General features: G+C 45.3%; 1 protein-coding gene across 1 annotated transcript in view; it reads right to left on the bottom strand.

Moving 5' to 3' along the window:
* Tiam1 (T-cell lymphoma invasion and metastasis 1) overlaps positions 1-22,855 on the bottom strand; it is a 350,718-nt gene that overhangs the window by 108,110 nt on the left and 219,753 nt on the right. Inside the window, exons 5-7 of the mRNA XM_013027533.1 lie at positions 18,613-19,589; positions 4,415-4,862; positions 614-786 (exon numbers count right to left, since the gene is read on the bottom strand). Coding sequence (XP_012882987.1) covers positions 614-786; positions 4,415-4,862; positions 18,613-19,578 — 1,587 coding nt within the window. The 5' untranslated portion in view covers positions 19,579-19,589. The remainder of the gene's footprint in view (positions 1-613; positions 787-4,414; positions 4,863-18,612; positions 19,590-22,855) is intronic.

The following is a 22,855-nucleotide window of genomic DNA, read 5'->3' as shown; positions in this document are numbered from 1 at the left end:
TTGGCCCTCAATCCACCCCTCTCTACCTCATCTGGTATTACTAAATGTGGTCTTGAACCACAAAATATTCTTGCAAGGTACTTTACCACTGAGCACATGCAAATGATTCCTTATAATAGCAATCGTAAGCCTGAAGCAGGGAAGTACTTTTTAAAACAACACTGAAACTTTTAAGAACGCTGGGAAGAAAGTTCTGATAAGGTGAGAAAGAGAGACTATTTAGAGACAACCAGTCTTTTCTGAAATGTCATTATTTACTTTATGATTAATATTAGAAGAGAACATATTATGTTAAAAAATGTGACAGCTCAAGTCATATCTAAATTAAGGATCTCATAATCCCTTTCTAAAGTGCTACAAAGAAAGAAATCCTCAACCCACGTCAAACACTGCCAATTCCTCATCCAACTCAGAACTCTGAACAGGCTCCAAGCTGCAATCCTCTGTGTGAGATCTCTCATTCCTGGAATCATTCCACATATTCATTTTATCATTCATCATCTTTGTTTCTGGAATGAAGAACAGGTAATTCTCACCAGTGAAATGAAAAGGTGCAGGAAGGGGACTTAGGCAAGAAAGGAAGGAGTCCCAGAGAAGCAGGTATCCAACAAACCTGAAAGAGGAAGGCGTCACCCAACGAGTTACTGAGGCAGAAGACGAAGTCCTTCTTGGGGTGCTCAGGCACGGCCTGCACAATGCTGTTCTCCACCCAGACAGCGTGCTTGGGGATGCTGTTATGGTCTATGCCAGATCTACCGTCACTCTCGTAGAAAAAGAGCGTGCATCCTGAGGAAACAGAACAGGAGTCTGGGTGACTATCTGGTACTTGGCCAGTGAATGGCTTATAATGAAAACACTGCTAGCAGAATGAGTCTAGAAATCAAAGCACACGGAATCTAGCATATACAGAGAATTGGGCCATGCTTATAGTCAGGTCTTCAATGAGAGAAAGGTGAAGATCTTAAAATCACAGCCTCAACTAGCAAAGAGCTCCTTTATTCATGACTTCAAGTTCTTTAAGACACTTGTGTTTTCTCTCTGTGTGTGTGGACATGTGCATGCCAGTCCTGGAGCTTGAAATTAGGTCCTGGGCACTGTGCCTGAGTCTTTTGTGCTCAAGCCTAGCACTCTACCACTTGAGCCACAGCTCTACTTCTGGCTTTTTCTGGTAGCTTATCGAAGATAAGAGTCTCACAAACTTTCCTGACCAGGGTGGCTTTGAACTGAGATCCTCAGATCTCGGCTTCCTGCGTAGCTAGGATTACAGGCATGAGCCACCAGCACTTAGCCAAGATCCTCAATTTCTGTGAAGAAGATTCCTCATAAGCATCTGAGCTCTTGAGACCATTTTGCCCAGTGGTGACGATAAACATAGTGTAGAGGTTCTACCAGGCCTTTATGTATGAAGACAGTCACTTCTGTTCCACTGGAATCTACGTACTATTTAATGTTCTGCCTCAACTCTCTTCTGCCTGTAATGCTTGTAATTTTGAACAGCTCTGGGATTTTCAGAAACTCTTACACCAAAGATCAAAATTATCTGTATATTCATCTCCATGTCTTAAGTCAGTATGGATAAGAGATAGAGAAAAAGGAAACATAAATGAAATGCTTTTGGGTTCCAAATCAGATTTTCTCATAGCAGAGCTAATCGGTGATGCCTACAGACATCTGTGGTTGTCAAAACATGCAGAGACATGCTACTGACATGTCATGAGCAATGGCTGGTGCTACAGTCTGGATCTTAAATGTTTCTCAATGGCCTGTGTCTGGAAGGCTGAGGGCCCCAGGGATGGTGCTACTACAGACAATGAAACCTTATATAGGTGGAACCTAGGGAAGGCTTCAGGCTCTTTTTTGTTGTTGTTGTTGGTTGTGGGGTTTGAACTCTGGGCCTGGGCGCTATCCCTCAGCACTTTAGGTCAAGGCTAGCACTCTACCACTTGTGCCACATCATCACTTCCAGTTTTCTGAGTGGTTTCTTGGAGATAAGAGTCTCATAGCCTTTCCTGCCCAGGCTGGCTTTGAACCACGATCCTCAGATCTCAGCCTCCTGAGTAGCTAGGATACAGGTGTGAGCCAGCGGTGCTTGGCTTCTTCAGGCCCTTGAAGGCATGTGCTTGAAGGGGAGCTGAGGCCAGCGGTAAACCTGGGCCCCAGGCTCCCATCAGGTCATGCTGTCTCACCAAAGGCCCCAAACCACCACAGCCAACCAATCATGAGCTGAAATCTCCAAGCCAAAATAAACCTTTGCTGTTTATGAGGTGATTATCGTCAGTTTGAAAGCTGACCTACACAACAGGGAAACTGGTAAGCATTTCACAATGCCTAGAATGGTCCCTCACCACTAAGAATTATCTAGAAAATGTCAATAGTGCCACTGCCAAGAATCACTGCTCTAACTAATCTTTATGACTAATATAACACTCATGATCTACAGATGCAACGTAACACGCATCATGAGAGGAAGAGAACACTGAAAGAAGTCTGGGCAAAATTATAAAAACCATTTCCTTGGGAAGACCATACAATTGCTATTCTCTGCACATATTCACATAGTCTCCCTCTCTCCTCTCCTTTCTTCTCTCCTCCTCCTCCCTCCCTCTCTCTTTCCCTCTCTCACTATCCTCAGGTCCCTCCCTCTCTCTTTCCCTTTCTCTTGTTCTCTCCCTCTCTTGCTCTTTCTCCTTCTCTCTTGTTCTCTCCCCCCACCCCTTTCTCATTTGGTCTTCCCAAATAACTGATTTTACAAATTTTCAACTTTGGTTTATAATCACCCATAACAACAGGTGATTAAAGCTAGCTTTAACTCAATTTTCAACTTGTTCTTCTTTTAAGACTAGTATCAAACAGCAATACCAAGGTGAAGAACCACACTGTCCCTAATAAACTTCTACTTACCTTTATTTTCCCTTGAAAATAACCTCCCAAGTTCTTCACTTGTTTACCAAGTCACTCCAGAGGTTAAATCGGGGTGAAATCTTTTTAAAAATTAATTTTCTATTGTGGAAGATTCTTTGGGAACGTCTGGATCCCAAATTCCCAGGTGTTCTACTTTTCTTTCTCACTATCTAAGCACTGCTAAGGAAAAGTCAGCAGTACGTCTTACGTTTGAGTAGCAATGGCAAAGCCCAAGTATGTCAACATCTAATGGGAACCTGTCAGGATTAACAATCAAAGGGCTCAGTAGCTTGGTGTTCTGGGCCTGGATCCTGACAGATGGTGTCACTCAGATCTAGGTCACCAGGAGAGTGATGGCTCCCTCCTCTTAATGGGCTCCTGGGCTATGCTCCCAAATGCCAGCATTCTGGCTTCCGGGGTTGTTTCTGATCGTGGTAGAGCCAGTGCAGCAACACACAGCATACTTTACAATTAAATGCAAAAGGACAGTGAATGACAACAAATAGAAAGGTACTGTGAATATATATATGGAAAGAAAGTACATGGTATGTATTCATATGTAGACTCAAATATAGATACAATGTAAAATAGCATATGATTTACACAAACCTAATGATTATGCACATTTCACTAACATCATGTGAACTGTGAAATCAGTGGTATCTTATTGATTCCATTATCTTAAAAAAAACTGTCTTATAGGATTCATTTTAAAGGTTTTTCCCTCCACAACAGTCACTTCGTAAAGCACAAATGAACAATTAGAAAAAAATCTTAAGGGTGTTATTCTTCTTGCATGTTGAGCAGGTGATTATTTCTTCCTCTTTTTCTATTTCTCCCTAATTTAACCTTTTTATACGAAAATAACTTTGGTAAAAAACAAAAATCTTTATGGGGACACTTTTACATTCAAAACCAGCTGTACCTATACAAAATTGACAAGATAGATTCTAGCTTAATAATACACACAGTAAAAAAAAAAATCATTTGCAAGAATGGGGACCATGCCAGGAGAATTTACTGATCAGGGTATAAAGGTTCAGTTACATCAGATTAAGTTCTGGAGATTTGGTTCAAATGTCGATAATACTATATCACGTGTTTAAAAATATGTTAAACAGCCAGGTACGTTGCTGCAGGAATCTCACCCAGCTACTCGGGATGCTGAGGATAACTGCATGATCAAGACCAGCCTAGGAAATATCATGAGCCTCAATCTCAAAACCCTAAATACCAAAACACAAAGGGCTGTATGCACCTCACAGGCAGGCTGCATGCCTAGCATGTGTGAAGCCTGGGTTCAGCTCCCCCAGTACCTACTTACTCTCAAGGCTGAGCCAAAGCTAGCTAATTAGAGAGAAGATGCTCATGGGCCTTCTGTGTGAGCTGGCTTCCAAGCACTATCCTCAGGTCTCAGGTTCCTGAGTAGCTAGGACAACAGGATGAAATCATCTTATTTTATCACCCTGGGGATGGCCGTTCCCTCCACCCACACCCAGGTGCAGCCCCTTACCTTTCAGGGACACCCAGTAGTGCTTCCACTTCCTGCGCGTGGCCGACTCCACCTTCTTGTTCTTCTTGTGCACCAGGAAGTTCTTGACGGCCAGCGCGCCGGCCTTGCGCACAGTGCCCTGCGCGGCGGTCAGCAGGATGTCCGACTGGCCCGGGGAGCTCAGCGTGCCGCTGCTCTGCTCGTCGCTGTGCGCCGAGCCCGCTTCCTCCAGGCTCTCGCTGTTGGTGGTACTCATCTCCAGCTCCCTCCGAAAGTTCTCGTACACCCCTTGGCGAGCGGCATCCCCGGTGGAGCTGCTGCCGCTGTCACTGCCCACGAAGGCCCGGCCGGTGGGGGGGGAGTAGCTGGAGTTGGTGGCATTGGATCGCCTGGACAGGAGGTCCGTGTCCGTAGTGGCCCCTTCAATCCCGCTGTCGGCAAACTCGCTGCCCTCGCCTGCGTTGACATCCTTGGGGGTGGAAGGGAAGAGAGACACATGCATGACGCCCGGAAGGCCGAGCCACCGGCTCCGCAGTGCTGGGGAGCCAGGAGGCTTGGCTGATCCCCCCGTACCCCTGGACTACCCCCTCCTCCTCACCCCAGCCCACCCCACGGCCTGCCCAGGAATCCTGCCGGGGCCTAGCGTGAAACCTAAACAACTCAGAATGTTCAAGAGACACAAAAGAAACAGAGTACACTTCAAAGAGCTTATCATTTACTAGACTCAGAGAAAGCCTAATTGGCAAATCAGCTATTGAGATCCAGCCATTACCTTTACTGAGAGAGCTCATTGCTCTCAGCCTCCCTGGCTGGCCTTGAACTCCAGGCAATTCCAAAGACCAATTAATTGTTCTAGAAGTAGATGGTTACAATGCACAAGTAGGTCTTTACAGCTGGTACTTCGTTAAAATAAAAAATAAATAAATGAAAGGCCTGCTCAGGAGCCTATTTTATAATGGTGTAACTAAATAGATGGCTAGCATACTACCTCACCCACTCACCCAGCAAGGCCCCGCATCCCAGGAGCAGGCAAGGGTCCTCATGTCCTAATCAGCTAGCTTTGCTTCTTGAAAACAGCCTCTCACTCCACGTAGTACTAAATCAGTCCATGGGGCCCACCGCTCCCAAATCAGGCTCTCCAATTACCTTGCTCTTTCAAAGCCAGGATGCTAGGAGCCGGGAGCAGCGACTCACTGCCCCTGGGCCAAGTGACAGCTTAGGGCAACTGCCAAGATGCTGGGGTATCGATTCCCAACTGAAAAACATTCAGAACTTCCAGAGCTGCCCCTGTTCTTCAGCTGAGCACATCCAAGACAGGCAGGTCTATTCTTAAATCAGAAGCTTAATTGCTCTCAAATGCTACAGGCATTCCCATAAACAATAATTAAATAATGGTAGTAATCAAGGGAGGATAATGACAGCAGTACTGGACAGGACAGCTCAGGAGTCTTAAGGATAAGGAACAAGACTGGTGTTGGTCAAAGACAGACCATAGGAACATGAGTCCAACAAAGAAGAGAAGGCATAGTTGTACTAGATGGTCTGAGATATCACCATCTTATTATTGAGCCTGTAGTCTCATTTGCAGGAAATCGTAACTCAAACATACAAACCCTGAGCTGCCATGTAAATGATTTCTCTGGCCTCAAATCTTCTCTGGGAAGCAAAGGGGCAGAATGAGCCACACTCATATTGGCCTGCAAGGCCCAGACAGGGGATATGTGCATTGATTCACAGGTCTCACTTAGTCAATTCAAATTTAAAGAGGTGTTCACAGTTTACCGTCATGAAAAATTCTAATTGAGGCACAGAAATAAATAAATAAACAGAGGTAGAGCATAGAGCCAGACCTGAAATAGAGCAGAGAGCAGAGCTGAAATCATAGTTGGGGGAGGGAGTGGTAGGGAGCAAATTTCTAAGCACCAAGTCCATTCCAGACGGAGTTTAGACCTCCAGCAGGGAGAGGGACTTGGGGACAAAGAAGCCACAGAGGCAACTCAGTGGCAGACTCATGAGCAATGCAATGGTTTGGATGTGGCACATTCCCCAAGGACTGATATTTTAGAAGCTTGGTTGCCAATGTAGCAATGATGGATGCGGTGGAACCTTTAAGAGGTGGAGCTCAGTGGGCAGTAATTAGGTCACTGGGGCCACCATTCTTGGAAGAGATTGGTGCTGGTGAGAATGGGTGGTTCTATAAAAGAGGGCTCCACTCCTCAGTCCCTCTGGCTTCTGAAATCACCAGGTCATCTCTCCCTATTACCGAACAGCTCACATGATGCGATGTAGCAGACAGCTCTAAGGCCAGCAGATGATGGCACCATGACCTTCTAACTCCAAAGCTATAGCTAAATAAACCTCTGTTCTTTATGAACGAACTAGCCACAAGCATTTTGTTAGAGACATGAACAATGGACTAATGCACCCCGTACTGGCTGGCTTATCGCTCCATCTTGTAACTTGTTCTCCTGACTATAAAGAGCCATGGATGGCTATGAAGGACTAGATACACTTTCTAAAAATCTTCCACACCCACCAGAAAACTCTGTTAGCAACTCACATTTCTCTCTGGTAGGGTTATTTACCATATACTTCCCTGTATGAACAGGGAAATTAAGTAAGCAGGGACAATCAAAGGAATTTGGCAATCACTGATACAGATAAACATGAGTCAGGAAGGATAGTCTATGAATTTCCAAACCTTCAGATTTATTTCCATATATCTCAGTCCTTTTCTGATAAAGGCTAGGCGGGCATAAAAAAAAATCAATTACAATTGTTTCCAAAGTGAAAGGAAATGTGGTGCTTCTTTCTAAGTCAGGAAAAGACAAGCTACCCTAAGTCCATAGGAAAGACCTCAGTAAAAAGGACGGAGCTGACTCCATACATCTTGTAACTGCCTAAGTTCCAGAACAGGAAAACCATCTCCTTGATTAACTGGCAAAGGGCACTAGAGCTCTGAGAACCTCAATCTGGCTGATGGCAGGTGCAGAGCTAGAACTTGTGCTTGCAAGGACCTTTTTGTTATCACATGGCGGCCTCATGGTCCAGCTGCAGGTAGCACCTGGGCAGCTTTTGGCTTATTTACCAAAAACTGCCTTCTAAACTTTGATGGCAGGGCTGGGAAGGTGGCTCAGTGGTAGAGTGCTTGCCTTGCATGCCTGAGGCCCTGGGTTCGATTCCCCAGCACCACATAAGCAAAAAGAAAAAAAGCCGGAAGTGGCGCTGTGGCTCAAGTGGTAGAGCGCTAGCCTTGAGCTGAAGAGCTGAGGGACAGCGCCCAGGCCCAGAGTTCAGGCCCCATGACCGGACCCATAAATAAATAAATAAATAAATTTTGCTGGCAAAAGCTGAAGGATTGCTCATCTATTTGCCTTGACTTGCCCAAAGAGCTAAAACCTACAAGTAGAAGGAATGGAAGGAAGAGATACAAAGAGGATTAGGAAAAGACAGGCAGAGCACTGACCAGCCGCTTCCCAAGTACAAGCCTTTCACAGGTCACTACCATCCCATAAACCATTTGGCCTCATCAGAACGCCCAGGAGCCTCTCTCCACATCGACTGAGTGTCTATGGACACTTACCTCAGGGTCAGACCTGAACATCTGCTCATGCCAACTGACGTGGTAACCTTGTAAATGGCTCAGGCTGTGCTCACCTCCAAGATGGCTACCAAACTGGGCAAAGAAGTGACTGCTCCAGGTAGGAGGCCTGCTGGTCCCAGCTGAGCTCACATCCTACAGCTCCGTGTAATGGCTGGGGAATGCTCCTCCATCTGTGACCCAAGACAACTCCACCTTGTCTCCAGAAGTGGTTCATCAGGCTCAGTGGTACTCAGCCCCTCAACTGCTATGTGGCCCAGCCCACTAGAAAGAGATGCTGGCGGCCCTGCGCCAACCCTATTTCATCATGAAGCTTGGGATGCCCCAACACCCATGAGCCTATCCTCTAGCACTATGGTCAATGCGGTAAGACCTGCCAGAGACACAGGCAACACCAGTCTCTCTGCCCTCATTGTGGTACCAATGTTCCTGTGGTCATCTTTTGGAAGGGTTCCTCCTCCTATCTACCGCAGCCTCCAGGACATCTTACATCTAAGCAATATGAGTCTTCCCATTTGCAGAAGTACCTGGAAAACTCTGACTCTTCCCAGCAACAGGCAATGTAGGAGACTGACACCAGAAAACAATGGCATGGAGGCGCTGCAGTCTTAGTTGTCCATGTAAGATATTTGCTCCTGGTTAGCATCTGACTCATTCTAGGCTATTTAGCTAAATACCTTGCAACATGCACTTGCCCAGCAAGCACAAGGCCCTAAGTTCAATGACACAGTTTAGTCCCTCAAAAGGAAAAGGAGGAAGAGAAGGAGGAGGAGGAGGGGAGAGGAAGGCCTGGGGGAGTGGCTCAGTGGAGGCGTGCTTCCCTAGCATGCATGTGGCCCTGGGTTTGATCCCCAGCATAAGAGAGAAAGGGAGGGAAAGAGGAGAGAAGAGGGAGGAGAAGAGAGAGAAACAGGAGAGGGGAGTGAAAAGAGGGGAGAGGAAAGAGAGTGGAGAAATGAAAGAGAGGAGGAGAGAGAAGAAAGGAGGGGGCAGAGAAAGAAAGGAGAGAAGAGACTAAGAGGGGGGTTGCTCCCCAGCATGAGAGAGAAAGAAAAAGAAGAGGGGGAGAAAAAAGAAGGGAGGGGGAGGAGAGAGGGAGTGGAGAGGAAAGAGCAGAGGAAAGGAGAGGAAAGAGAGAAGAGAACATGAGAGGAAAGAAGAGGAGAGAAAGAGCAGGGGTTTGATCCCAAGCATGAGAGAGAAAGTCAGAGGAGAGAGGAGAGAAGAGATAAAGAGAAAAGAGAGGAGAGAGAAGGAGAAAGAGAGAGGACAGAAGAGGTAAATCAGATGAAACAGTAAAATTGGTGACCCAGCCAGACAGAAATAACTGACAATACTGTGTTTCAGAAAACATCTCCACTCTCTGTGGAGAGACTGCCGAGTATGAACAGCACTCACAGAATAGGGATGTTCTTACATCCTGCTCTCCCAGGACAAACCCTCCCACCCCAGTGTTTCCAGAACACTCCATCCCACTGACAGTTTCCTGAAATGAGTGTGCACACATGCCCCTTGCACTCCCAAGTGCCCAGCTGTAGCCCGAAGCATACACCAGTTGCTGGCCAGCAGTCTTCTTAGCTACTTATGCGAGCAACAAATGCCTAAATGAGCTCTTGTATTAACATAGGGAGGCAAGAAGCAAAACCCAAAGCCTGCTGTCACTGTCTTAGAAACTGCAGGGTCACCGGCAGGAATACAGGCTGATGACACACTGCCACAGCTGTACACCGGAGACTTACAAACAAATCTTGCCAGCGGCTGGTTGATGGACAGACACGATGCTGAAAAGGTGATTAGCTACAAATAGCAGGAGCCCTGGGACAATTCAGGGACCAGCAGAATCAACCAGCTACTTGTCGTTCTAAGTCAAATACAATTAGAAACTGCTTTTCTTGCTCACTTTAGTTTCCCTGATGGCTTCAGCTTAGCTTGAATTTACCTGTGCAGAGAAGCTAAATATAATCCAATGCATTTGTTAGGGAAGGAAATTTCCATTTGTAGGAGCAATACAAGTATTTCTGCTTTGTTGAATTCCAAAATGTTCCTCTGTGGGGGCTGGGAAGGTAGCTCAGTGGTAGAGTGCTTGCCTTGCATGCATGTTGGCCCTGGGTTCTATGCCTCAGCACTACATAAGCAGAAAAAGCCGGAAGTGGTGCTGTGGCTCAAGTGGTAGAGCGCTAGCCTTGAGCTGAAGAGCTGAGGGACAGCGCCCAGGCCCAGAGTTCAGGCCCCATGACCGCCCCCCCCCACCCAAAAAAACAAAAACAGTTCCTCTGGGGGGTTTTTCCCTGGGTTTTTCCCCTCTAAATAGAAGAAGCCTCACTTCTCACATGTAACTATGCACAGCTATTCTCCCTCTCTCTCTGTTTCTCTTCTCTGATTCTGTCTCCTTGTCTCTCTGTCTATATCATTTTCTCCCCCACCAAACACACACACCCCGGTTCTTGGTATTTCTTCCTTGATATACATACACTCCTTGAACAGTGTCGGTATAACAGACATTAATTCTTGGCAAATTATTCTGCATTAATCTACAACTCAGTTTTCTCATCTGTGTCTATTTTGTTGATTTTTTTTCTAGTACTAGGGATCAAATTAGGGGTCATGCACACGCTAAGCAAGCACTACATCATTACGGTATGTCCCCTCTACAGTGTTTACTTAAGACATCTCACGAGATAAGAAGAGATCGAATTAGTCAGTGAATAATATCGAGCTAGAACTATGCTCAGCATGGAGTATCTCCTCAAAAACATTAGCTATGATTTCTCCCATCCTCACCTTCCGCCTTCCTTGCATGTCAGCCCTGGGGAAGAAGGCACTGTCTGGCCTCAGCTACCAGCTTTCTCTACCAACATGGAGGGAAGGATGTCTGTAAGGAACCTGGGAAATACAAGGTCTCTTGGGAAAAACAGACAAGTGCGAGCTTCACACTAATAAGGCATGTGTATGTATTGTGTGAGCACGCACACATGTGCACACTAATTGGCAGTACGTATCTCATGGAATATCCTGCCTGGGATGGCTCTGAACCTCAATCCTCAGATCTCAGCCTCCTGAGTAGCTAGGATTACAGGTGTGAGCCACCATCATCCAGAATTCACCATCACCCACATTCACAAAACAGTACACCAAACCAACAACACAGTGATGTGATCTGCACTGTGAATTAGTAATTATTTGGCATGGTTGCTAGTAACTGTCCTTCCTGACTTGCTAGAAATAGGAGAGAGGCTCGATTTTCCCTTTTCTTCTTTTCCCAGAGCAAAAAACCTCTATGTCTTTTTATGTTTCCAACAACCATGCCTTCTCCTCTAATGATTCCCAATGGGAGTGACTCACAATTTCTCTCAGTACAACCACTGGAACTGAAATTCTGACTGCTACTAAAATGAGACTCCAACGTAAGTTGGTAAAACAGTTGAAATACCCCAGCTTCAGAGAACTCCTGATTGGAGAACGCATCATCTCCCTTTGTCTCCCTTTGTCCCGTGGACATGTTTCTACCTTGTGCTCATCCTTCCTCTACTCTCTATCCCATAATATGCCACCTATCCACTCCCTTTGCTTCCCTTTCTAGTGCCATCCCTGGCTTCGGAAACAAGCTCTCCGTTGTAACTACTTTCCTTCTGCAAGTCCATCCTGCACACCAGAGACAGATACACCTTCCAAGTGAATGTGAACAGTTGCTCAAGACATTCCATAGGTGTCCTGCATTCGTACCTGCACTTTGATGTGCCTCCTGCACAATGAAACGGAAACACTCATTCCCAGACTCCTCGCAACCTTCTGCTTCTGGAAACATGGGTGTACCTAGTTCCTTTTTTTTTTTATCTCTCATTCCCCACCAAGCCCCTGGGGATCAAACCCAAGGCCTTGTGCATGTTCTACCACTTGGGCATACCTTCCCTCCCTACCCCCCACATTTTGTTTGTATCTTCTTTCTTTGTTTGAAGAAAACATCTGTAAACTTTGTTCCAACTGGCCTCAATTCAAGGTCCTCCTGCCTTAGCCTCCAGAATTTTGTTCCTTTTCTATAGCTAGATGGCTCCCCACTCAGAGGAAAGAAGTTGCCATGCCAACTTCTCTGCAACATCTCCTCTTCCCCACTCCAACCAGCTTTTTCTCAAATGTGCTGAGCACCCTCCTACCTTCTAACTCAATAGCCAATTACCCCTTTCCCTTCAAGTCCCACCCAATTCTATTCTCTCATGGGAGGTCCACATTGACCCCTCTATCCACAACCCCTTAGCATCAGTCCATCCTCACTCAGCTCCAGCTTTCTTCCACAGCCTACCACTTACTTATTACACTGTCTCTACACACACACACACACACACACACACACACACACACACACACAGAGTCTCACCTCAACTAACTCCATGGGCTCAGGAATCTTTTCTACTCAACATATCCCAAGGGCCAAGAATAGTGCTGGCATCGGGTAGGAACCCCAAAATAACTGCTGAATGAACTCACTGCTGCTCATTTCCCACCACAATCTCAAAACAAGGAAAACAGTTTCTCGTGGAAAACATCAAATGTAAATTTGATGTAAAGGATGACTCACTGCCAAGCTCAGCTCACACTCCACTTAAGTTGAGATGACAAATGAGTCCGAGCTATGAAAGCTTCCCATGTGCAACTTTCAAGCAGTCCAGTAGTTTTCACTGTTGTTGTTGTTGTTTTTCTGCTAGTTCTGGTGGCTTAAACTAAGAGCCTGGGCATTGTCCCTGAGTTTATTTGTTCAAGATCAGTGCTCTACCACTTGAGTCACAGCTCCACTTTTGGCTTTTGAGTGATTAATTGGAGATAAGAGTCTCAGACTTTGCTGCTGATGCTTGCTTTAAACCATGATCCTCAGATCTGAAGCCTCCTGAGTAGCTAGGATTACAGGTGTGAGAAACTGGTAAGCTGGCAGGTCCCCTTTTATTGTGTCTTGCATGAATGCAGGCAGAATTCACTTGAATTTTTTCATTAATTTTTTTTGGGGGAACAGTACTGACATATAAAATCAGCGCCTTATACTTGCTAAGCAACACTTCCAACCCTCTTTACCAGCTTGCTTGTACCACAGTACTATTTATGATTCCCACATAGTTGAGAGGCTTGCGCCAATGTCCAGCTTTTTATTGGTTGAAATGGGAGTCGTGTGAACTTTCCAGGACTAGCCTCAAATCTTGATCCTCCTAAGAGCTACCACACTTGCTAAGAGAGACAAATTGTGCTGCTTTTAACCCAGGCAAGATATTGTGCCTATGAATGTTCCAATACCAAATAGAACCCATATTGCAAGGTAAATACATGGCAGGTACTTCTGAAGTTTTCCCAGGTCCCCTCGAGACCCTGTCAGCTCTTCACAGCAGCCTGGCTTCACTGCCACATCCAACAGAATCTCATTCCTAGTCACACAGCTCTAAGCTCCAAAGCCAGACCTTAACCCTGAGCTGTGCCGGGAAGCCAGCACTTACATTTTGTTATGACACCACGTGAGTTGAGGGAGACATACCTCCCACTATGTCCAACTGGGAATTTTCCAGTTTTACTATAATTTAATTAGTATTTTTCCAGTTCTAATGGGAAAGAGGAATGGTGGGTGAGAGTCACTGTGTATATGTGGAAATGGAGCAAGGAAATGATGAGACTCGTAGGGGAAGGGATAAGTTGAAAGGGGGAAAATGATGGAAAGAGTGACTCTAATCAGAATATATTGTAATGTAAAGAGACATGTTAAATTATAAACCTCTTGTACAACTATTGCAAAATAACTATCTTTTTTTAAAAGGGATTTTTTTTGTCAAGGCTGAATAAATGAGCATAAATGAGCAACTCTCCATGTACAAAGGCAGAATTTTGCTCATAGAGTCGCACCAAGCAGTAAGTCACAAAGAAACTGGAGGTAGAAAAGAGATATGAGACTGTAATGTTCTCCATTACACACATCATAGAGATTCACAAATATAAAACAAAGGCTCTCTCTTCTGTGATTTTAGAATGTTTTTTAAAAAAATCTTAAAGAAAAAGACAGTTATGTGAACATGTGATGGGTATCATCACTATCTGAAAACTAATTATTTGTTGATATTCCTATTTCTATCACTAAGTGATAAATATTGACAGATATAAACCACATAAACAGAAGCTCCTTAGAGTTCAAACAAAAAAATCAAAAGGAGTCTGAGAACTGGTGATACAAGCTGTCTCTCAACTACCCACCCAGCCCCACCCCCCAAAAGAAGAACTTGGCAAAGGAAGTAGATATTCCTGATGAAAAGGAATGGACGTGTTTTCAAATAAATAGCTCAATGCTTAATTTATATACCAATAAAGAAAGATAAGGCAAGAGGCACAGGATTAAAAAGAAAATCTAACGTGCCTCCTTAGCACTTCATTCTCATTAAAAAAAAAAGTCTAACAGAAGATAAATGAACTTATTTTAAAATAGATTTCACATGGAAACGTTTTGTCTCAAGGAAATGTGCTTTAGGGATGTCCCAAGATGACGCGCAGAAGGGTGGCCAGCAGGTTTAAATCAGGAAAATGTCCATTTTTTTTTCAGCTGATTCTCTAAGGAATCTATGACCAAAGAATAAAAATCAGTTGGCTGAAGATGCCAGCTTGCAGCTTGGATAATGAACTTATTTCTAAGCCATTTAAGCAAAGTTGTCAAACAACCCATAATGTTTTTTTAGAGACACACACACAACTTTTCTTTTTTTGCTTATGTGGTGCTGAGGAATTGAACCCAGGGCCTCAGGCATGCAAGGCAAGCGCTCTACCACTGAGCCACCTTCCCAGCCCTAACTTTTCTAAGAACTTATGATCATCTATTGATAATGCTTCACATTTTATGTTGATTAAAAAAATCAACTCAATGACCTGCTAATCAAAGAAAACATCAAGGATAGCTTCTTGGTAAATTTTCCTCAGCATCTCTGTCCCATAACCACTGATTTTGTGCCAACAGTAGTGGGAAATAACTTATTTCATTTTAGCTGACAAGTTCATTTTTGCTTCTGTACCATTAACTCAGGATTTTGATCTTAAAATCAAAAAGCATAGAAAAGTACAGCTTTGGAAGATAAGACAATTTCCAAAGACCCACAAGACTAGAATTTCAATGTAGCCATGAGTCCTTGTCACCTAATCTCTTTAGATCCTCTTCTTTCTCTCAAAGAAAATGGTGTTGGGTAGGGAGGGGATCTCTAAGGTAAGTTGAATAACCTAAGGTTGAAATGAATCCCGGATCTCTGCTTGGGAGCTTTGCCTTACCCTGTTCCCAATCTATACAAGGATAGAAATTCTGGGAATGTTCAGGTGTTAGAAACTGGCCAGTCAAACCTATCACTAGCACCCTACCTTAGCGCGGGTCCCCTTCCAGCTCTCAGGGTATTGTGGGTTCTTGAGACATACTCAGTAGAGCTGCGCCATAGCACAAGTAGGTGAATGAAGTTCTCACAAGTATACACAAGGGTCTGAGCCAACGCTTCCCTTAAAAGTTCAGAACCCAGCTATAAAATGGACAGCCCTCAGCAGCTTCCTCTCTTTCCAACTCATCTTCTGAAGGTCTCAGAGTGCAGGAGAGCTGAGCTCCAGAACAGTAAACTACACTTCACCATCACATCTAACAACCAGCATTGACTGATGTGTATTATATGCCAAAGCCTATGTCATGAGTTTTTCCACTCATTCCCTCCCAGAATCTTGAATCCGCTCACCAACTCCCATTAGTAAAATCCATCCAGAGGTAAAATGACCAGCAACAAGCTCAAAATCCAAGCTTGGATGTACTTGACCCTCTTGTTTTTGGCAAGACACCAGGTTGCTCCTCCTCTATCTACATATCCAAGAGCCAAGTTCCAGCTAACTCACCACTAATTAAATCCAATGAGGAATCACTGGATTTAATTACAGAAATCAATAAAGGTAAGTTCTGCTCCCAACAGTATAAGGCTGTATTCATACTACTGCTTGTACTACAACCTTCACATGCAGCGTGCATGTGCATAAGTGCACATGCTTGCACACACAAACACACATTCAAACATATAAATTAAAATGTCTGCCAGAGACTGTGGTACATAATATGAGTCACTTCTTAAAATCTAATCTGAACTCTATGGCCTTCCCATTTCAGTAATACATCCAACTACTCAACAAATACAAAAACAGGAAGAATAGCCAAAAACTCTTTTTAATCATTTTCAAAACAAATGAAATCGTTCAGATTATTTTGGATACAATGTATCTTCTCCAGGACTAGAAGCCATGCTCTTGGGCCAAATGTCTGCCAGAAACTTTTTTGAGGGGGAAGAGGAGGGTAAAATTGCTGACAGGACTATTAGCAATTCAGCTACATCACCAGGGCAGACAAGGAGACTCTAATATCTATGATTCAAGCTCACTGGAGAGGTCCCCTGGGTCAAAAACTTTTACTGATGAAAAAGAGAATTCTTTTTCAAGGAAGCTTCCACACCCACTGTCTCTTAAAATACACTGGAACATAGTGGGCTCCAAGTCAGACTAGGAAATGTGGGTGGATGGATAGTGTTGTGTATAATTCCGGGGTTTGTTTCAAGTCATTAAAGATCCTCACTCAACATATAAAGTCAATACAAAAATAATCCTTCTGTTCACTTCATAGGCTCTGCAAAAGGTTTCCAACCATGGAATCCCATTTGATTCTTCAGATGATCCTGGTAGAGACGGGTGTCATTCTCCTGGGACAGAAAGCAATCCATAAGGCGGACGAGCTTATTCAAGGTCACCCGCTGGGGCAGCTGCCCCAGCAGGATGCAGATATCCTCCTTGGGATTCCTCATCCATAGCACTTTGCATCACATTAAGTGGTGACTTTATGAGACACCACACTTAGATGATCTCACTTCCATATATTAACAATTTCAGAAGGCAACAAGCCAAGGGCCAGAAATTTCAAACACTCACAGAGGAGAATTTTCAGTGGTCCCGATCTAGAGGGGAGAGTTGCCTTGTTTTGCCCTTCTTCCCATGGGTGGCCATGCCTCAAAGGCTCACACCCCTCTCCAGAAGTAAGGTGTCAGGGAACACAGGCCCAGTTGTCCTCACTGTCAAAACCACTGAAAACAGAAGACCAGATCACAGACCTCTTGAACCTTCCACAGGGCATTGCTCACTTAGCATTGCTTTAGGTGAATGTGAAGGTCCCAGGTGATACAAAATGACAATGTGTCCTTCTGCCAATACACAATCAGAAGACCAACTGAGCCAGACCTGTGATGCCAATGTGATGATAGACAGTCCTTGCTGCCTTTCAGGTCCCTGAATGAGGTTCTCTCCAGTATGACAGATGAAGAAATTAAAGCTTCAAGCAATGAATAACTTGCCCATCATCACCCACCTAGGAAGCAGTGTAACTAGGAATATGTGACTAGGACACTGTCAGCAAAAGCCATCCTGGAGAAGAAACATAGACTAATGCCAGCTTTCTTCTCACTCCTTCCAGCCCTCCACTATCCACCAACCTTCTAGACAGACACCTGGATAGAAGTCAACCTCCAAATTCCCACAGGACTTGGGGGGCGGGGAGGGGGGTCTGCCTGTGGACAGGGTCTTTGATAGTCAGCCCGATACCAAATATTCCTTTCAAAGCAGATAGACCCAATCTGGTTTAACCTGAAGTAGGTTCTACCAACCACTTTTCCAAAATTATCATACCCCCAAAACTCCCAGAAACTCCAACAGAGAACATCAGGAACACCAAAGGACCAAAGCATACCGGAGTGTTTGGCATTGAATTATGCTGCTAATATCACCATTGCCAAACAAGTGTGTGTTGGGGGTGGGGGGGGAGGGGGGAGTAGTAAAATACCTTATAAGTCTCTTAAAAATGTGTTTACACCCACTCTCACCAACCCTGGACCCTGAAGCAGGCCAGCTAAGCATCCTCATCCTCACTTTTGAAAGGAACAACTAAAAGCCAGAGTTTGCCCAAGGTCAAATGAATTGGCTGTAAAATAGGAAGGAGAACCCACCCTGCTATTCCTTCCGTTATACCTCCCTCCAGAGACAGGGCTGGCCAGTATTGCAAGAACAGGAAATTGAAATGGCTCCTGGTAAGACAGCAAGCCTGCCAAACCGGGAGAGAAGCTGACAAGTGACCGGAGCCCTCTCAGAATTGGAAATGCCTCTTCAAAGGAGCTGCCTGTGAGCCTCTTCCCACCTGCTGCAGTAATGAAATGAGCTCCCGGTGCCCACCACCCACCAGTCCATCTCCCCAGACACTGGGCACCAACTTAGGAGGATAGCTCAAATCAAGGGGGACTCTGAGACGCAGCTTTCCAACTTGAACTTAGCAGCTTTTATTCTTATTCTTACTACATCACCTCTCTCTCTCTCTCTCTCTCTCTCTCTCTTTCTCTCTCTCTCTCTCCCCCCTCTCTCTTAATCCCTTCCCCATACCTACAGAACTCTAAGAGGCTAGAAGCAGAGACCGGCACCAGCTGCAGTAGCAAACCGAGTTAACACCCGATTTAACACTCGATTTCAAGAAGGGGGATTTATAAGAGCAAAAATCATGCACTCCAGGAGTCATGCACCCCTTCCAAAATATGGAACAAGACTTCCATCACTTTACCTGAGTTGTTTTGGATCTTCTGCCGTGCATGCTGTTGCTATGGCTAATTTGGGGGTTGGTGGCACCTTCGGAAAGACAGTGCGATTTCCTACAGGGAAGTGTGTTGTAATTACTGTATGGAAGGTTCTCTTCTGCAGCCGCTGGTGGCATCTTATGGTTTGCGAGATCGGGAATATCAGATACCAAATTCCGGCAGTAGCCTGTGAATTTGCTCCTGGGTCCCCCGTTCGCTGCTGCCCCGGAGTTTTTCTGAGCGTACAAGTCACCCAGGGAGTTGGCACGCTGACAGGTGCTGAGCTGCGGCGGAGTCGCCTGCGTTTCCATCCCCCGAGCCTCCTCGCAGTCCTTCTCTTCGGCAGAACCCAAGATTTCTTCGTTGCTTGTTAAATGTTCTTGGCTCAGATCGGAGAGTGAGAATTCCAGGCTGTCCTCCCGCCAGATGTCTGCAGATTTGGAGCGTTTCTTCTTAAAGCTCGTTGTCTCCATGAAAGCGGGCCCATTGGATGTATAGGGATGCTGCCTCCTGCCTCCCTCGGCCAAGTACGGCGCGTCATCCTCGCGGCCCAGCCTGCTCCCCTCCGAGTCTGGCACGCTCCGCACCGAGGCTGCGGTGAGCACGATGCTGCTGTCCACGCTGGGAGTGACGGAAGAATCCGTGTAAGACACGGGTCTCAGGCCCATGTCCACGCGGTCCACCCAGATGGGGCTCCCGAAGTCCTCTAGGGTCCCTTCCTGGGAGAAGGGCTCCAAGCCATTTTCAGCCAGGGACTGGGGGATGCTCGGGGTGCTGCTGGATCGGTTGCTCACTTCGGAGTTCCGGTGGATCACCTTGCCCGAGGAGGCGTGCCGCGTGCGGCGCGTCTTGTGCGACAGGCGCAGGGAGCGGGACGTGTGCTTGCGCCCCAGGCTGGCGTGCTTTTCCCGGTAAAACTCGTGGTCTACATTTTGGCTTTCGGCGTTTCCCATGGTTCTAAGATCTGCAGCAAGGTGGGGGGGGGGGGGAGAGGATCGTTGAGGCACGATTAGAATGGGAACAGGTATTTCAGACAGGGCGCAGGGAGGAGACAAGCCTGGAAGCAAGTCAGCTTCCTGCGGGATGGGGCCCTCCCCTGGCGGCAGGTGTCAGCTACCGCCCATCGCCCGCTCAGATGGCGGCCGGACTGAAGTAAGCGCAGAAGTACATGTAAATGCCTGCGCCCGTCCTGGGGGCAGGCGCCTTAGCCTTTGCACCGTTCCAAACGCAGCTCCCTTCACTTTCTTCCTCACCTCTGCAATTGTACCTACCAGTTTTAAAACAGTGTGTCTCTATGCGGGAACAGATCACACTATGCAAATGCAAAGACACGTCCTTACTACCTGGCGTGTGCAAAGGCGATCCCGCTGCTACCACCTCTAAAACAACAAGACATTAATTAAAAAAAAAAGTTTGTCTCTATGCTACTCATAAACAACACTCTGATGTCCAACCCAAGTGGAATTATTCCGTTTGGGATTAGGTGTTTATACACTAAACAGATACATAGCTCATAAGACAAAATTGAGAGGTAAATTCAGTAAACTGCCTCCCTCCTTGACAAATATTTCCTTGTTTTGTTGGAATTTTTGTGCTATGATTTTTTTTTCTTTTTGGTGGTGTTTAACATTTTATTTGGACTGTATTCATTATCGATAAAAGATGGAGAGGGAAATCTCAAGAGGTAGATCAAGGCAAAAAGAAAACAGGTCTTAATCATTCATTTTCACAGCTCTCTGAAACCTCTGATTATTTGGGGGTTTGGAACAGAGAAAGGGGATTTTTGGAGTGGAGGTGGGAATGGATAGAACAAAATAAAATTAAAACCTTGTTAAGCAGCAGACGAATGGGTTTATTTCTGGGAGCAAATCCAACCTGTGAACGAACACCAATCTGGTACATGGTGCCCTGCACACAGAAACTCACATTGTGAAACCAGCAGATGTGACTCTGCCTTTCAAGGCCTCTCGCCACATTTTTCCAATCTCTGGCCCTGACCTGATGACACAATTGTGGTACCCACGGCAGGCAAGAGAAAACTCTTCAAAGCCCAACAGTGGTGACAGAAAGCTCTTCAAAGCCCAACAGTGGTGACTCTCCACTCAGGCTATGCTTACTAAGGAAGGTCTTTCAACTTCCTTTCAAGCTAGACATATTTAAGACAAGGCACACAAAAATACCTGAAAGGAAATAGCATCGCTGGGAGCATCTACAATGGACTCTTGTAGCCACCCACATAGCCATTCATCAAGTTACTGAGTACCTACCATGTTTTAGAAGTCAGAGAAACAATATTAAACAAGAGACTCAGTCCCTGCCCCCATGAAACTGATATTCTAACCAGGGAAGATTTAAACAAAAAGTAAAAGGTGCCATGGAGAACAGGAAATAATGATGCAGTGAGCACTGCACAGAGATGCAATGCACTGGATCTAATCTACCTGTCACTGCACAAGTCTACAGTTCCACCGAACCCTCTGCTCAGTTCTACATGTGCACCTTCACTGAAATCCAATTTGCGCTAACAGGAAGGGAAAAACCTCTACTTCATGTTGTGTGAGTTCAGAGGTAATTCATCCAGATACCAGAAGTCACGCTATTCCTGTACTGGAATATTCCCTGCATGGCCTCTTGCTGTGGGATTCTGAGAGGGACTCTTCCAAGAAAGAGATCTCCCTTTCACTAGCAGTAAGTGTGTTTCAAAAGCACTCCATTTATACTTCTCTGCCTGCTGTCTAAGAAGCAAGAAACACAAGTAACTCAGAGTAGAAGACATAGAAGGGTTGGTGTCAGTACATTACCATTGATTACCATTCTTCAGTCTAGCACATGCTAGATATACACACACACACACAAACACACACACACACACAAATGCTGCACACACCTGGGTAACAATAAAGGCCATGACCAATTCCTCTCTCTTCCTTCTTTCCTTCAAACTCAGGGTCCCACACTTACTAAGCAAGCACTCTACCACTTGAGCCATGCCTCTAGTCCTTTTGCTTTTATTTTTCAACGAGAGTCTCGAGCTTTTGCCAGAGACAAATTTGAACTGGAATTCTCCTACCTCCACCCCCTGAGTAGCTGAGATTACAAGCATACACCACACCACACTTCAGTTTCAGTGACTAATTTCTTAAGAGTTCCTGGCTTACATAGGAAATGTGGTGCTGGGGTATTAAACCCGGGGCTATGCTCTTAGTAGGCCACTGATTTAAGTTGCAACTGAACCCTAGCTCTTGATTTTTTTTTTTTATGTCGGTCATGGAGCTTAACTCTGGGCCTGGACGCTGTCCCTCAGCTCTTCAGTATAATACTAGCATTCTACCACTTAAGCCACAGCACTACTTCCAGCTTTTTCTGCTTATGTGGTGCTGAGGAATTGAACCCAGGGCCTCATGCATGCAAGACAAGCACTCTACACTGAGCCAACTTCCTAGCCCACAGCTCTTGATTTTTTAAAAGAAATAAATTAAATATAAATGAAATTGCCTAGATGCTTTAATAATAAAGACTTCAACGAACAGTTCCATTTTAAGAATTGCACAGAGCTGGGTGCTGGTGGCTCACACCTGTAATCCTAGCTACTCAGGAGGCTGAGATCTGAGGATCAAGGTTCAAAGCCAGACCGGGCAGGAAAGACCGAGAGACTCCTATCTCCAATAAACCACCAGAAAACTGGAAGTGGCGCTGTAGCTCAAGTGGTAGAGTGCTAGCCTTGAGCTGAAGAGCTGAGGAACAGTGCCCAGGCCCAGAGTTCAAGCCCCATGACTGACAAAAAAAAAAAAGAATCACATAGGTTTAAATTCAAAGAGGAAAGAATTATGGATATAACAAATTTAATGGAAGGAATATACTGAAATACACACAGATTTACCCTCCTCTATCCCATATACCAAAAATTGCCAATATAAATGGATAGACACTTTTTTCAACAACAACTTTCTAATTAGGTTCATTTCTACTGGACAGACACCAGTGGGACACACCTGTAATTATAACTATCCAGGGGGCTGAGATCTAAGGATTGTGGTTCGAAGCCAGCAGGGACAGGAAAAGTGTATAAGACTCTCATGTCTTTAAAAGCCTAAAGTGGAACTGTGGCTCAAATGAGCCAGGCAGAAAGAAAAGAAAGAAAGAGAGAGAGAGAGAGAAAGAAAGAAAGAGAGAGAGAGGAAGGAAGGAAGGAAGGAAGGAAGGAAGGAAGGAAGGAAGGAAGGAAGGAAG

This window comes from Dipodomys ordii, unplaced genomic scaffold (assembly GCF_000151885.1).
Source record: "Dipodomys ordii isolate 6190 unplaced genomic scaffold, Dord_2.0 Scaffold104, whole genome shotgun sequence".
Taxonomy (NCBI): Eukaryota; Metazoa; Chordata; class Mammalia; order Rodentia; family Heteromyidae; genus Dipodomys; species Dipodomys ordii.
Note: the sequence above shows the minus strand (reverse complement) of the source record. Positions and strands in the feature narration are given on the sequence as shown.